At 44.6% G+C, this 17,500-nt stretch overlaps 1 protein-coding gene across 1 annotated transcript in view; it reads left to right on the top strand.

Annotated features, from left to right (window-relative positions):
• Positions 1-16,145, top strand: part of LOC143291939 (caspase-3-like) — a 68,475-nt gene extending 52,330 nt beyond the window's left edge. Inside the window, exons 2-5 of the mRNA XM_076602083.1 lie at positions 280-527; positions 11,543-11,718; positions 12,370-12,580; positions 15,643-16,145. Of these exons, the coding sequence (XP_076458198.1) occupies positions 280-527; positions 11,543-11,718; positions 12,370-12,580; positions 15,643-15,890 (883 nt within the window). The 3' untranslated portion in view covers positions 15,891-16,145. The remainder of the gene's footprint in view (positions 1-279; positions 528-11,542; positions 11,719-12,369; positions 12,581-15,642) is intronic.
• The last annotated feature ends 1,355 nt before the right edge of the window (positions 16,146-17,500 follow it).

Here is a 17,500-nt window from a genome sequence, read left to right on the forward strand (position 1 = left end):
AACACTTAATAAGTGCAAAAAGAAGAATCTGAATTACAAAAAAAAGCAAAAACAAAAACAAACAAGTGAACAAAGCTCATAAAAAAAACTACACGCAGAGCATGCAACACAAATAGTACAGTGTGAAGTCTTGCCTGGGGAAGAAGAAGAGAGACTAGTGAGTAAAGTAGTCAGAGACGAGGCAAGAGAGGGGTCGAGAAAAAAGAGAGAGAGAGACACACACACACACACACCCCCTTTCCCCCGTTAATGATAGCCCCTATGTGTGTCCTTCAACAGCGGGGAGAGGAAAGAGGTCCGCCCAGGCGCCCCGTCAGAGCCCAACGAGTACAACTTCAACTTCAAGCGGCGCGGGCTGTTCGTGCTGATCAACAACAAGAACTTCTCCAGGGACACGCGCCAGCAGCCTCGCGAGGGCAGCGACGTGGACGCCGAGAGACTCGAGGAGCGGTTCCAGGACCTGGGCTTTGACGTCCGCCGCTTCAACGACGTGGCTCGGGCCAGGATGGCCACCCTCATGTACGACGGTGAGAAGAGGGGAGTGGGGGAAGTGGGGAGTGGGGGGGAGAGGGAAGAGTGGGGAGTGGAAAGTGGGGAGAGGGGAGTGGGAAGTGAGGAGTGGGGAGAGTGGGAGAGGAAAGTGGGAGAGGGGAGTGGGAAGTAGGGGGAGAACGGAGTGGGGAGAGGGAGAGGAAAGTGGGGAGAGGGGAGTGAGGAGTGGGGAGAGTGGGAGAGGAAAGTGGGAGAGGGGAGTGGGAAGTAGGGGAAGAACGGAGTGGGGAGAGGGAGAGGAAAGTGGGGAGAGGGGAGTGGGAAGTAGGGGGAGAACAGAGTGGGGAGAGGGAGAGGAAAGTGGGGAGAGGGAAGTGAGGAGTGGGGAGAGTGGGAGAGGAAAGAGGGAGAGGGGAGTGGTAAGTAGGGGGAGAACGGAGTGGGGAGAGGGAAGCGGGGATTGAGGAGTGGGGAGAGGGAGAGGAAAGTGGGGAGAGGGGGAGAGTGGCAGAGGAAAGAGGGAGACAGTAACGATAACAAATAACTACATAACAATCGGGGAAAGAACACAAGTTTTCTTCACCTGTAGAAGTTAGTCAAAAGACCAATGTGTATTCGAAAGTCTTATTGCTTTAATTGATCCACACGATGTATGTCTTGAAGCAAGGCGCGTCGCAAGCAAAATGGCGACAAATTTTAAGTGAGTTCTGTTCACACATGTCTCTTTGTGAAGGTCAAGGTATTCGTGTCAGGGTTGTGTGTCTCATCAGGGCCGTAACTCTCCGTTTTCACGTGCACACGTTGCGCTGTGCAAGTTGTCAAACGATGTGTCCACCTCCATGTCTTCTTCGTTTGGCAGATTATGATTTTTATAGCCTACATTTTTGTATTGTTAAACCTTATATTGCCTTGCTTGTTCAGAACTATAAATACGACTCACTTTGTTGAAAAAAAAAGAGCTGCGTAGTTTAAAAAGAAATGAAGAGAGGCTAAAAAAAAATCATCACATTTGAGCATTTCTTTAAAAAGACTGTGAAGACATCCGTCACATAATTTATTATGTCCGTATTGTCTCAAGAAATATTCATTCATTTATTTAGTTATATATTATTGATAATATGTCTTACTATAGCGCATATTCTTGAAGCTCTATGCGCTTTACAATATGTCACTGCAAAAAAAAAAAAAAAAAAAAAAAAAAAAAAGACTCTGACCGTACAGACATTCAGATCAGTGCTGCCCACACCTGGAGTCGGGAAGATGGGCAGACAGGCGGAAAAAGAAAAACACCCGCGAGATTCATTTATCAGATCATGAGAGGGAGAAAGAAAGGCAAACAGAGAGAGAGAGAGAGAGAGAGAGAGGAGACAAAATTCTTTATTTCGAAGATAATAGGCACTGGTGTGCTTTTTTTTTTTTTTTTTTTTTTTTTTTTTTAACATCCAGTCCCCGCCCTGAAATGGATCTACACTACTACACAATACTAAATAAAATCAAAACATGGTGTTAGTAGAAATACATAACAGAGAGGAATGATTTTGAAAAATGATGATAAAAAAGAAGAATAAAAAAGAACACACACACACACACACACACACACACACACACACACACACACGACATACAGGCACAAGCATGGTGTTAGTAAAATGCATAGGAAAAAATGAACAAAATGAAGAGAGAGAGAGAGAGAGAGAGAGAGAGAGAGAGAGAGAGAGAGAGAGGCTGACGATCTCGCACCAGTGATGCTGCATCAGATGCTGATGAATCTTTCTGTCGCCGTGTAGTAGGTGTCTGGCAGTGTCCAGTTTTAGCACCCTAAATCATTGCACCCATAGGTCACATTTCCATGGTTTGTGGGACGAAAACACGGAAAAGGAAGATGGTGGCACGCTAGTTTAATGGGTGACTCCGCATCAAAATGGAGTAAAAGAATGTACAGAGTAAGAGTTGAAACCCACCTAAAATGGGTCACAACATCTACTAATGGTAATATCGTTTCACACACACACACACACACACACACACTCCCGGTAGAATAGGTGCAATAAGTTAGGATGCCAAACTGGGGACTTTGCCTGGTAATGTCCAATTTTAGCATCCTATAGGTGTCCGCTACACGTCAGGAGTGAGGATTCTGACGGTAATTGGGGAGTGTTCTTCTTCTTTTTTTTTTTTTTTTTTACCTTGCATTATTGGCTGCCTGATAAGTGATCTATTTTTGTACTCGCCGATAAGGGATGAGTGCCGGGCGGGTCTTGAAGAGGGGTGCATGTGGGGGTGTGGGGTGTGGAGGGTGTGTGTGTGTGGGGGGGGGAGAGTGTGTGGACCACGTCCTTCCTCTCCTCTTCCCTCTCCTCGTGTATCACCGCTTTGCTTTCTCTCTCTCTCTCTCTCTCTCTCTCTTTGTGTGTCTGTCTCTCTCTCCTCCCTGTTTCTCTCTCTCTCTCTCTCTCTCTTTCTCTCTCTCTCCCCTCCTTATCCTACTCTCTCTGTTCCACTCTCTCTTTCATTGTTTGTTTGTCCCTCTTTATCTCTCTCTCTTTCACACACTCTAATTTTTCTTTTCATCTATTCCCTCTATCTCTCCGTCATTCTTGGTGGTGGTGTTCATTGTAGAATTATTTGCATTTGCCATATGTGGAAATGAGCGTGATTGTTTACCTTTTATAGTTGTTCTACACAATGACCTCTCTCTCTTTTGCTCTCCCATCCATATATCACTCTCTCTCTCCCTGTGTGTGTGTGTGTGTGTGTGTGTGTGTGTGTGTGTGTGTGTGTGTGTGTGTGTGTGTGTCCTCCACGATGCATGTCCTTTACGTATTTTCCTTTCCTTTCTTCTTCATTCATACATGTGAGCATTATTTGTAGTGGAGGTAGATTTGCAAGGACAGAAATGAAGTATTGGCCATGCCTAAAATTTTCATCCTTGGGGGAAAAAAAAACAAAGATGAAAACGTTTTGAGTTCCGAGCTCTCATCAGCTTCTTCAAATTTCGAAGTAATAATCGTAAGTTGGAACTTGAAATACGGAGACGTAATGGCATACCACGAGAGTTACGGTTATGTAAGGTTTGTAATATGTCTGTGATTGGGGATGAGTTCCATTTTTAGAATGGTATGTCCTAAATATGGTCAGATGCGAAAAATGTATCTGTCTACAAATATTTGTCTCCGAAATCGGTTTTTGATTTTTGCAAAATAATCAAAGGAAGCAAAAAAGGTTATCTTAGCTGTAAGTAAGTTAACTTGATCAAATTTGCAAATGCTGTCTAGATACCCATTTGGGGTTAAAAGGTTTCTGTTTTCTCATCTTCTATGTTAACTGTTGCACATTTGGAAATGTTCAATAGGAGTGAAAGATGATCAAAACATGAAAACCTGTCTACCTGTGAATTTGTCCCTGTCTTTGTATCTGTCTGTCTCTTTCTCTCTCTCTCATATCTCAAGTCATCAAATGAACCAGTCAGCAAAATCAAGTGAGGAGCCCAACAACTTTTGACACGAACGGCTCTCCATACCTCGTTTTATCTCCAACAAACATGTAGTTTCTGCAGACGAGGGAAACCAACAACGATCGATTAACTCTCAGTTGTTCCACTGATCAAATCAGTTCGTCGCTTCACTTGCATTTTGACTGGGCTGGAGGACTGTAGATGCAGACGATATGGGGACTCAATGTCTCCTGGCGCTGCCTCTGCTTGTTTATACTGAAAGGCAGTGGGTTGGGTATTGGAAAGTGGGGGTGGTGGGGGCGTCAGGAAGGCTGAGGAGAGAAGCAGCAGCATCATCATGCTAAATTGATTCAGCGTAGAATGGTACTGCCACGCAAGATGTCAGCTGCATGCATAATTATTCCGTATCTTAATCAGTTAATCAATTAGTATTTTGTATTTCTCTTTTTATCACAACAGATTTCTCTGTGTGAAATTCGGGCTGCTCTCCCCAGGGAGAGCGCGTCGCTACACTACAGCGCCACCCTTTTTTGTATTTTTTTTCCTGCATGCACTTTTTATTTGTTTTTCCTATCAAAGTGGATTTTTCTACAGAATTTTGCCAGGAACAACCCTTTTGTTGCCGTGGGTTCTTTTATGTGCGCAAAGTGCATGCTGCACACGGGACCTCGGTTTATCGCTTCATCCGAATGACTAGTGTCCAGACCACCACTCAAGGTCTAGTGGAGGGGGAGAAAATATCGGCGACTGAGCGGTGATTCGAACCAGCGCGCTTAGATTCTCTCACTTCCTACGTGGACGCGTTACCTCTAGGCCACCACTCCACTCCATATGCAAGAGTATATCTGTATTATGAATGTGTACACAAGTGCATGTATGTGTACGAATATGCGATTGTGCTCGTATGCTTGCGCGCGCGTGTGTGTTTGTGTGTATATGTATGCGTGTTTGTGCAGGGGGTTTGGTATGCATACATGTATGTATACATGTGTGTATGCCTTGTGCTTGTGTGTGTGTGTGTGTGTGTGTGTGTGTGTGTGTGTGTAGCTTGCAAGTCACATTCTAGTGTATACGTACCACTGAGATGAGTTTGTAAAACCCTGTGTTTCGTTCAGCACCTGGAGCAGATTTCTAGATAGTATGCTTTTTAAGCATCCATTATTATTTTAACTATTATTGTGTCAGGTATACTTGATTGTTAATTAATTAATTAATTAATTCATTCATTCATTTATTTAATCATTCATTCATTCATTTACTCATTTTTTTTGTCTCAAGAAAAATATACGTAATTATGTATCTATTGATTAGTTGTTCACTTCCTTTATTGTTTGTTTATCCTTTTGTGTGCTTACTTATCTGTTATTTACTCACATACTCTGTCCTCAGCGTGCTCAGCGGCACACAGTGCCACCGCAAAGATCTCCACTGCTGTATGTCTTGTGCTGTCATAGCTAGCGTCCCCCAGGTATAGCCTTCTCCTGTCTTGTGCTGTCTTAGCTAGCTACCTCCAGGTACAGCCGTTCTCCTGTCTTGTGCTGTCTTAGCTAGCGTCCCCCAGGTATAGCCTTCTCCTGTCTTGTGCTGTCTTAGCTAGCTACCTCCAGGTACAGCCGTTCTCCTGTCTTGTGCTGTCTTAGCAGGTATAGTCTTCTCCTGTCCTGTGCTGTCTTAGCTACCTTGCCCCAGGTACAGCCGTTCTCCTGTCTTGTGCTGTCTTAGCTAGCGTCCCCCAGGTATAGCTTTCTCCTGTCCTGTGCTGTCATAGCTAACTTCCTCCAGGTATATCTGTTCTCCTGTCTTGTGCTGTCTTAGCTAGCGTCCCCCAGGTACAGCCGTTCTCCTGTCTTGTGCTGTCTTAGCTAGCGTCCCCCAGGTATAGCTTTCTCCTGTCTTGTGCTGTCTTAGCTTGCTTCCCCCAGGTACAGCCGTTCTCCTGTTTTGTGCTGCCTTACCTAGCGTCCCCCAGGTATAGCTTTCTCCTGTCCTGTGCTGTCTTAGCTACCTTGCCCCAGGTATAGCTGTTCTCCTGTCTTGTGCTGTCTTTGCTAGCTTCCCCCCAGGTATAGCCGTTCTCCAGTCTTGTGCTGTCATAGCTAGCTTCCTCCAGGTATATCTGTTCTCCTGTCTTGTGCTGTCTTAGCTAGCTTCCCTCAGGTATAGCCGTTCTCCTGTCTTGTGCTGTCTTAGCTAGATTCCTCCAGATATAGCCGTTCTCCTGTCTTCTGCTGTCTTGGCTAGCTTCCTTCAGGACAGCAATTTTTCTCCAGAGCTTTTTCAACAGTTTATTAGTGGATGGCAAATCTTGGAAGTGCATGTGGTGGTAATGGATGGATGTGACCTGCCCAGCGCCATCTTCTTCGCTTGATGTGCAGCACGGAGATTCTTTCCTGGGATGGAGTTTTGATTGAAATAAAATCAGCATTGGGGAATATTGGGGGGGGGGGGGGGGGGGGTTGTACATAAGAAGGTACGAACATAAATCGAAAATCATACACAAACACAGATACAGTAGAAATTAGGAGTGCACGCATATCAAAATAAAAACTTGTGCATACCCACACATGCACGCACTGCAGACGCACACACACACATGCACGCATGCACACACACACACACGCTCTCTCTCTCTCTCTCACACACACACACACACACACGCGTGCGCGCACACACACACACACACGTTTGAACAGAAGCCGCATATTACATGTGGATGGGGCTGATGACTAGATATTCAGGTAGATGGTTGTTGGTTGCACATATAAAAATGAAGTAAAACAATAAGAAAAAAGAAAGTAAATACATTAATATATAGTGCAGGGAAAGATATGCAGAAGACCAATGATTCAAATAAAATCATCCGAAAGACTAGCACTAAGGCCACCACTCAAGGTCTGTTAAAGGGAGGGAGAGTGAACGTGTCGGTCCTTTGCAAGACGTGACCCAGTGGTCATTCACGTTTTGGTTGTGAACATAACCAGAAGGCCACCGCCCCGCTACAGCAGAGAGACAGAGAGAGAGAGAGAGAGAGAGAGGAAGCAGAGTGGTGGTGTGATGACGGGGAGAGGGAAGAGGAGAGAAGTGGCATAATTGTCCACACACTCTCCCCCCACACTCCTCGCCTCAACTCTCCTCCCTCCACACCCGCCCGGCACTCATCGCTTATCAGCGAGTACAAAAATAGATCACCTTATCACCAGCCACCGAAGCAGACAAAGAAAAAACAAACAATAACACCTCTCCAATTACCGTCAGGGTTGGCACTCCTAACGTTTTGCGGACACCTTCTACACAGTGACAGAAAGATCCATCACCAGCTGATGCATCATCATTGGCGTGCAGTCGTCATCTCTCTCTCTGTCTCTCTCTGTCTGTCTCTCTCACTCGTGATCTGATAAATGAAGAGCTTGGTGTTTCTTTTCCGCCTTGACATTTCCTGTAGACGTGAGCTGTGCTACACACACACACACACACACACACACACACACACACACACACACATTATATATATATATATATATATATATATATATATATATATGTATGTATGTATCTTACTGACCCTCTGGTGTTGAAATGATGGAAACAGTAATGAAGACTTGTCAAGCTCACGCACTAATAAAGTAACCTTAGATATTTTTTTTTGTCTGCGGGAAAGGAAATATGGACATACAGCACTCACAGAAATGATAATAAAAAGATATACCTGCTTAACATTCGTGAATATTTCTGATTGTATGATTCAGACAATGAAGATAATCACAACAAAATATCAACAGAAACAGTAAGGGCCATTTGACGAAACATCATCATCATCAGGTTATGATACGATCATCATCTTCATCATCATCATCATCATCATCATTTACATCATCATCAATGTGATTATCATTATCATAATCAATAATAACAACATCACTTCATGTATTTATCATATTTCATTTTACAATATTTTATTTTCCCTCAAGGCCTGAGAAAGCGTGTTGGGTTATGCTGCTGATCAGGCATCTGCTTTGCAGATGTGGTGTAGTGTATATGGATTTGCCCGAACGCAGTGACGCCTCCTCGAACAACTGAACTGATCCCATCACAACCACCACCACCATCACCATCATCATCATCATGTAATATTGTGGTCATAGGGGGTGAATGTGAGCATATTTTTCTCCTGATGGGTTGGCCAAATTGGAGGGCAAGACAGTTGGTTGACTAGGAGTCTTTCTTTTCTCTTCTCTCCCCCCCCCCCCCCCACCCCGCCACCTCCCCCCCCAACAGGTGACTGAATAATTTCATGAAACTAACGTAACTAACACCAGTCTACCAAGGGACACCCTGCGAGTACAGCTGAGCCACACTCTTGGTACTTTAATATTAGATTCCGCCTGGTCTGATTCAATTTTCACCTAGAATACACCTGGCTAAGTTCACCGCTAAATGCAATAACTGTTCGGTCACGGGAAGCATAACTAGATTTACTGCCTTTTGACGTGTGAAACCCTTACCACGTGCTTGCAACTGGACGACTGTTTTCTCACTGCCACCATCGCCATCGCCACCACCCACCACCCCCTTTTCCCCTTTTTCACGCATTTCCACTCCGGCGACAGTTTGAGACATTGATAGGGATTTATCACAGCCGAGAAAAAAAATTGGAAAGGGATGGGAGTGGAGAAGTGGGGGAAGCGAAGGAGGTGGGTGTGGGGGTGGGGGGTTGGAAGTGCGTGGGGGTGTTGGATACTGATTGTCAAATATGAAGTGTGAATCCTGAAAGTCTGAAGTGTCGATCCTGAAAGTCTGAACAGTGAGAATCCAGAAAGTTTGAAGTGAGAATCCTGAAAGTCTGAAGTGTCGATCCTGAAAGTCTGAAGTGAAAATCCTGAAAATACGAACAGTGAGAATCCAGAAAGTCTGAAGTGAGAATCCTGAAAGTCTGATGTGTGAATAGAGTCTGAACTGTAACTCCAGAAAATTACAATAGTGAATCCAGAGAGATTGAACTGTGAATCCAGAGAGGTTGAACTGTGAATCCAGAGAGGTTGAACTGTGAATCCAGAGAGGTTGAACTGTGAATCCAGAGAGGTTGAACAGTGAATCCAGAGAGGTTGAACTGTGAATCCAGAGGTTGAACTGTGAATCCAGAGGTTGAACAGTGAATCCAGAGAGGTTGAACTGTGAATCCAGAGAGGTTGAACTGTGAATCCAGAGGTTGAACTGTGAATCCAGAGAGGTTGAACTGTGAATCCAGAGAGGTTGAACTGTGAATCCAGAGGTTGAACTGTGAATCCAGAGAGGTTGAATTGCAAATTCAGAAGGGTGATTATTTTTTTAAATCCAGAGAGGTTGAACTGTGAATCCAGAGAGGTTGAACAGTGAATCCAGAGAGGTTGAACTGTGAATCCAGAGGTTGAACAGTGAATCCAGAGAGGTTGAACAGTGAATCCAGAGGTTGAACTGTGAATCCAGAGAGGTTGAATTGTAAATTCAGAGGGGTTGTTATTTGTAGATCCAGAGAGGTTGAATTGCGAATCCATAGAGGGTGAACTGTAAATTCAGAGCGGTTCTTGTTTTCAAATCCAGAGAGGTTGAACTGTGAATCCAGAGGTTGAATTTTGAATCCAGGGAGGCTGAATAATGAATCCAGAGCGTGGAAGTAATCGGGAAGAGGATAGACCGGAAGGACGCCTTGTCGGGATTCTCTCTCTCTCTCTCTCCCTTTCTCTTCTTCCGCTTTCTCTCTTCCTGTCCCTCCTTCACAGCCATTGATGGGTGGAAGGCGAGGCATAACGACCAGGTCAAGGCACATGCAACACTTCCGGCCAGAAAAGAGAAAGGACGGCGACGAAAACAACAAACATGAAGAGAAAAAGTTTGTTTGTTTTTTTGTTTTTTTTCCGGGGGTGGGAGATCGAATCAAACGTCAAAAACTGACGCAGATATTTCTGAGACAATAACGTCACAGATTAAAAAAAAAAAAAAAAAAAAACCGTGAAAGACAATCAGGCCATGGCCCCTCATGAATAGGTAGGCCTAATTGTACAAATATCATTTTAAAATCGTCAAGAACAAAAACAAATTTGAGCGAAACATTGCTGGACTTGGGGAAGAAAATATTAAATGACACACCACGAGGTCACAAATTCTCTTCTAAGTTTGAATACGCTGTGCACACATCACTTTGTTTAGAGGATGATACCAAAAGACTTAGTTCAAAGGCTCACAGATAATGGTAACTGGAAAGAATGAACTTGAATCCAATTTTGATGAGAGCTAGACAGCACTTACTTAATTAATGGGCAAATTAGATTTCGGACATCATGTTTGCCGTATCAGATATATTGTATGCAGTTTGCATATAATTAGGCTTCATTCTTTATTTTTTTTGTGCCCATCCCAGAGGCGCAATATTGTTTTAAACAAGATGACTGGAAAGAACTGAATTTTTCCTATTTTTATACCAAATTGGGTGTCAAGTGACAAAGTAGTTGCAGAGAAAATGTCAATGTTAAAGTTTACCACGGACACACAGACACGAACACACACACACACACACACACACACACACACACACACACACACACACACACACAGACAACCGAACACCGGGTTAAAACATAGACTCACTTTGTTTACACAGGTGAGTCAAAAATCATCTGTCTAATGATCGTGTGTTCTTTGTAAAAGATAAATGAATAGATAGATAGTTATGGGACATACAAATATGTATATGAATAAATAGATAAATCTATATATGAATACTAATTTTATAGAATATTCGTTTCTGATATTGTTTTCCTTCCTTCCTTCCTTCTTCTTCTTTGTTCGTGGGCTGCAACTCCCACGTTCACTCGTATGTTCACGAGTGGGCTTTTACGTGTATGGCCGTTTTTGCCCCCCCATGTAGGCAGCCATACTCCGTTTTCGGGGGTATATTGTTTTAAATTTCATCGAACAATGCATCATTTATATAATGTAATATGAGAATAGTTTTCATTTTGCTCAATGTTCCATAACCGACACAGAGTATGGTAGTCATTAAAAAAAAAAGAAAAAAAAAAAGAAAAAAAGAGTAAAATCACATTAATTCATTTCTGTTTTGTGTACATGCTTTTCTAACTTGTATTGATATTTGAGGTCAAATAGGAATGCTTCCAAAGTTGATTTTATTTCGTTTATCCTACTCCTGTGTGTAAAATAACATTTTGCCCACAATCAAATTTAGTCAAAAGTATCATTTGTTACTGTTTCATAATCAGTTCCAAACAATACCAATTCAAAGTTAAATGACAAGATTTCTGTTTTTGGCCATCACTACCACCACCACCACCACCACCACCACCCTGACCCTCAGTGACGCGGACTGTTTTGGCCATCATCACCGCCACCATCATCACCATCATCATCCTCATCACCACTACCACCATCATCATAATCGTCATCATCATCACTGCCACCACCACCACCACCACCACCATCACCACCACCATCATCATCATCATCTGTTTTGGCCATCATCACCACCATCATCATAGTCACCACCATCATCATCATCACCATCACCACCCTGACCGTTAGTGACGCTGTGTGACGTTGTGACAGCGGCGGCCCAGGACCACAGTGACGCAGACTGTTTTGGCTGTGCCATCCTGTCCTACGGGCTGGAGGGCCACGTGTACGGCACTGACGGCAAGATCTCCCTGGAGGTGCTGACTCTGCCCTTCAAAGGGGAGAGGTGCCCCTCGCTTGTCGGCAAACCTAAGCTCTTCTTCGTGCAGGTCTGTACTGGGATGGAGTGTGTGTGTGTGTGTGTGTGTGTGTGTGTGTGTGTGTGTGTGTGTGTGTGTGTGTGTGTGTGTTTGTTTTACATTGTACGGTCCGTGTTACATTTGTTTTGTTTTGATTTTATAATTAGTAACGTGTGTTTTACACACACACACACACACACACACACACACACACACACACACACACACACACACACACACACAGATATATGTGACTGAAGATGAGTAGGAGTGAGAGAGAAGGTGTGTGTGGGGGACTGGGGGGGGGGGAGATTATTCTCCATTGCTCTTTGATATGCATAACTGTTCTTCGTTGCTGATGTTTGATTTTTGACTGCTAGTGTGTGTGTGTGTGTGTGTGTGTGTGTGTGTGTGTGTGTGTGTGTGTGTGTTTCTGTCTGTCTGTCTATCTGTCTGCCTGTGTCTGTGTGTCTAGATATTCATATAGCATTCTACCCAGAAAACTGCTGTGGGTGTTTGACAAAACACACGGTGATCACCTTCTCTACCCAGAAAACTGCTGTGGGTGTTTGACAAAACACACGGTGATCACCTTCTCTACCCAGAAAACTGCTGTGGGTGTTTTACAAAACACACAATGACCATCCCACATGACACGTTGCATTAATGTTACATCGGCAGGCGTGCACGCACAGCGAGGCCGCCGATCCCTCAGACCCCCCTCACCCTCACCCAGCCGGCACGAGGGGAGAGGACAGACTGGCAGATTCCAGACTCTCCCTGCTGCTGCCTGAGGAGCACGTGAGCACGGACCATGGCGCGCCCTCTGCCGTCCACACACGCCGCATCCCGGCACAGGCGGACTTCCTGTTCGCCTACTCCACAGTACCAGGTAATATCGATGAGGGGGTGGGGGGATGGGGGTTGGGGGGGGGGGAGGGGCAGGTAGCCCGGATGTGGGGGTGATACGAGGGGTGGATGAAGGCGGAGCGGGTGGTGATTGGTGGGGGTGGCGGGTGGGGGTGGGGGCTTGTAGGGAACCAGGGGGAAGGGGTATAACGGGAGTTGTAGTAGTTAGCAGTGAGGCGAGGCAAAGGCAAAAAGGTTATTTCTTGTGCGCCCTGGGGGGCATCGAAACGTTACATACTTATATATTTTAGATATACCATACAAACAATAAGAGTGATGTCAAAAGAACAAAGAGAGAGCAAAGAGAGAGAGAGAGAAAAAAAAGGCAATTCGCGCAGACAATACACATTATTAATCAGTTCATCTTCATCCATTAACAACAGACATAACTTTGCCCAAAGGAACTACAAATAGAAGAAACAAGAGCTTTTAGTTTTAACAATATTCTTTGTGTTGTTTTTTTCCTTCAGAATACAATAAGTGGAATTTAATGGAGTTTGGGCGGTTTCTATAATATCGAGGTAACACTTTTATCTGTCACTTATCTGTCACTATGACTCTCAAACTTGAAGGAAACATAGCACTGGCTCTTAGTGCTGCAGCCTTTGGAGCCAGCTGCCCTGAAACCCTCAGGGCCGGACGTAAGCAAGAGACTCTCCACTGTAATAGAATTCCAGCCCAGATAGTTGGGACACCACCACCACCAGCAACAGCAGCGATGTCTGTGTACATACAGGTCGACTATCTCTTCGCCGCGGACTGGTCAGTGGCCGGTAACAGCGGCAGTGGTGTTGGTGGTAGGGGGTTGCTGGTGGCAGGAGGTTGGTGCGTGGTAACGATCGGGTTTGCAACAGTAGTAGCAGCGTTAGTTACGATGGAGGAGTTCCGGTCCTCTTCTCTTGATGACTAACTACCCATCATCATTCGATAAGGATGCTATCGAAGGGACGCACCAGCGACAGATTTCATGACAAAGTTACGGGTAGAGGTGTTCTAATATTCTGATACGGCTACTTTTTGTTCCCCTTTGTGCCGCGTTCTAGTTTGTTTCGTTCAAATGCTGCGTAACAACCACACTTACTTGATAGTGTGGTCCTCTTTTCTTTGCCTATAATAACCGCTTTTATAGTTCCTTCTACACATTGCTGTGTATAACGAAAGCCACACTTATTTAAGCTAAATTACATGGGCGAACCCCAAAGATTCAGATGTCTGTGACATGAAATATGCATTATGAAATATTTTCTGCGGTAACACACATATATATAAATGTATCAGAAGAATTGACAGATAGACCTGAGTTCATTCTGTACTCTCTCTCTGTCTCCGTGTCCGTCTGTCTCTCTCCCATGCAAATACACCATGCTTTTGGTAATACTCACATTTCTTTGTTGTTGTTGTTGCTGCTTTACTTTGTATTTGCTCTTCAACTCTTTTTTTTTTTAATGTCGAATATTGTATGTATCTTTCGTCATTGCGTTTGTTGATCGTTTGTATCACATGAAAGACTGATTATGATCAGACCTGTTGATGCTCCAGTATTTTTGTCCTAAAAATTGATGTTGTAATTTTTTTTTTTTTTTTTTTAGAAAAAAAAAGTTTAAACCACTTCATCGAATTAACCAGTCTTCTCCTTCCGTTGTTCTACTCAACCTTCTCAAACCGAAGTGAGGTACACAGATTCATTACTTGGTGGAGTGAGGAGAATCGCAGTTAAGTGCTTTCCCTTAGGACACGACACAATACCGAAAAGGGGCCTGCAGTCCTGACTGACTGACACAGCGACTCTTTATTTCTATCCTCCACCACCACCTCCTCCTCCTTCTTCTCCTCCTCCTCCACCACCTCCTCTCCACCTCCACCTCCTTCTGCTCGTTGTGGTCCTCCTCCTCCTTCTTCTGCTCGTCCTCCTCCTCCTCCCTCTTCTGCTCGTCGTCGTCGTCCTCCTCCTCCTCCTCCTTCTTCTGCTCGTCCTCCTCCTCCTCCCTCTTCTGCTCGTCGTCGTCGTCCTCCTCCTCCTCCTTCTTCTGCTCGTCGTCGTCGTCCTCCTCCTTCTTCTTCTGCTCGTCCTCCTCCTCCTCCTCCTTCTTCTTCTGCTCGTCCTCCTCCTCCTCCTTCTCCTCCTCCTCCTTCTTCTTTTGCTCGTTGTCGTCCTCCTCCTCCTTCTTCTTCTGCTTGTCCTCCTCTTCCTTCATTTTCTGCTCGTTGTCGTCCTCCTCCTTGTTCTGCTCGTCCCCTACCTCCTCCGCCTTCTCCTCCTTCTTCTTCTGCTCGTCCTCCACCTCCTCCTCCTCCTCCTTCTTCTGCTCGTCGTCGTCGTCCTCCTCCTTCTTCTTCTGCTCGTCGTCCTCCTCCTTCTTCTTCTGCTCGTCGTCCTCCTCCTTCTCCTCCTCCTCCTTCTTCTGCTCGTCGTCGTCCTCCTTCTTCTTCTGCTCGTCGTCCTCCTTCTTCTTCTGCTCGTCGTCCTCCTCCTTCTCCTCCTCCTTCTTCTTCTGCTCCTCCTCCTTCTGCTCCTTTTCCTTCTTCTTCTTTTTCTTCGTCCTTGTATGTCTTCATACGCTATTGAATGCCATGATTTAGGCGGCAATTGTGTGCGTTGTTTCAATGGAGGGTTGGAAGTCCGCGGTACAGGGATTCTTCTTCTTCTTAATGTTATTATTATTATTTTATTACTGTTGTTGTTGTTGTTGTTGTTGTTGTTGTATGAGCTACTGTGCCGCGGCAGAACCTGTGAGACGTTGGACTTCTGATCCAGTGTTCACCAGTGATCAGGGTTCACGGCCGGTTTCGGCATGGCGTTGTGTCCTTGGGAGGGCACTTTACTCTGTTTTCCTCACTGTACCCAGATGTGAATGGGTACCTGACTTCTGTTGGGGAAGGTTAATTAAAACAGCGGAAGGAGACGATTTGGCCCCGCCTTCCATACCAAGCCCTAGACTCAGTGGGTATGACTTCACTGCCCCAATGGCCATGAAAAGCTTTGAGACCTCTAACCTTTAATACTACCCCACATGCTTTTGACTGCGTGAGCGGGCCTGTGTGCAGGGTGTTTCTCGTGGCGCAACAACCAGGAGGGGTCGTGGTTCATCCAGGCACTGTGCATCGTGCTGGAGAACTACGGCACCAAGATGGAGCTGCTGCACATGCTGACGCACGTCAACCGCATCGTGGCTTACGAGTTTGCCTCCTGCTCCGACAAGGAGTTCACGGACGCCATGAAACAGATGCCTTGCATCGTCTCCATGCTCACCCGCCACGTGCACTTCAAACCCAAGAAGCAGGACATTCGGTAAACTCCGGTCAACTTCGGTCAACTCCGGCGGAAGACTTCGGGAATCTTTGGTAAACTTCGGTCAACTCCGGTCGACCGGTCAACTCCGTCAAATCACGTGACATTGTCGTCGTTGGGATCATTGTGGTTGAGAGTGTTTCTGTGTGGTATGGTCGTCGCAGATTGTCGTGATTTTGAGGAAGCCAGCAGATGTACTGTGACAATCTGGTAAAGGGGTGATCAAGTGCTTGCAATAAGCTTCTTGGAAACTTCAATCATTTTTTCTTATCTAAGCTTATACCACAGAAAAAAATGCTCAATGAGACATGCACAGAATAAGAAAATTACCATCAGCAGTTTTGATCATTATGATGATTGTGGCAGTGTAGTGTGTGTGTGTGTGTGTGTGTGTGTGTGTGTGTGTGTGTGTCATTTTTGACAAAGTACAGATTCACGTCGCTATTTCTGGACCAAATTTTAAGGCTACAACGTGATTTTTTGTTTGTTTTTGTTTTTTTGTTTCAATCGTTTCATTAAACAAAGATGAAAATTTATAGGAAATCCAGTAACTTCGAAAACGGAGTAAGGCTGCCTGTATGGCGGGGTTAAAAACGACCACTGCACACGGTAAAAACTCTTACAGGTTAGTTTGGTCAGTTCTCTACAGACATGTATACCTATGACCGCTTTGTGTCGCACCGATACCCGAGTTGCCATGCAATGACTATACATATGCGTCACATTATTGTCATCATCATTATTGTTATTATTATTATTTGTTTCGTCTTCCGATGTTCCAAAATTGCCTGAGCCAGACTATCACTAAATGGTTCTAATCCCCCCCTCCCCCCACCCCCACCCACGCCACCCCTCCCTCCTGGCGAACACTCCTAAACCCTCACACTGACCCCTTTTTTTTTTCCATAGATTCTGAATTGTTACGTGTATCTGTCAGCGATGGTCTGTCCAGCTCTTAATTAATTTTACTTGGGACAACATTCATTCGTTTAAACTGCACTGGATTACTGGTCAAATTCCCTTGTAACCCATCCCTAAAAAAAAAGGATTCATTTTCAGATAGTCATGTTTCAAAATCCCTAGTTCTGGTTCATATAATGACGTTTTCAGTCATTGGTATTCATATTTCATCATCCCACATTGTTCCGGAATCGATATTTTGTGTTTCGATTATTTACGACAGTGTGGCGTTGTAAACCAGATTATGCCTTATAATGACATCAGTTAGCCTATAGGTGCAGTTTTTGCCTTTTCTCCACTGGCCCAGGTAATGCACCTAATGTCATTCTGATTGTATTCAGTTAATCCTTGTTCATCGATGTCTGTCGTGTTTTCAGATTTTGCCAAGTTTCCATTGACCTGCGTGCTGCAGGAAACCTGTTTTATATTTTGTGTTCATTGTTACTTGTTTTCTGTTCCTTTTTGTTTTCTAATATTCCCAGAATCTGGATACATGTAACGGAAAGTTTTCTTTCCTCATAATAAAACATTTCGGCTTACTTCAGTGGTCACTCACCACCTTCATCTGTAAAACTTGAGGGATCATTAAAACTTGATGGAACAGTGAAACTTGACGTATCGATAAAACTTGACGTATCAGTAAAACTTGGCGTA

This window comes from Babylonia areolata, chromosome 18, assembly GCF_041734735.1.
Source record: "Babylonia areolata isolate BAREFJ2019XMU chromosome 18, ASM4173473v1, whole genome shotgun sequence".
Taxonomy (NCBI): Eukaryota; Metazoa; Mollusca; class Gastropoda; order Neogastropoda; family Buccinidae; genus Babylonia; species Babylonia areolata.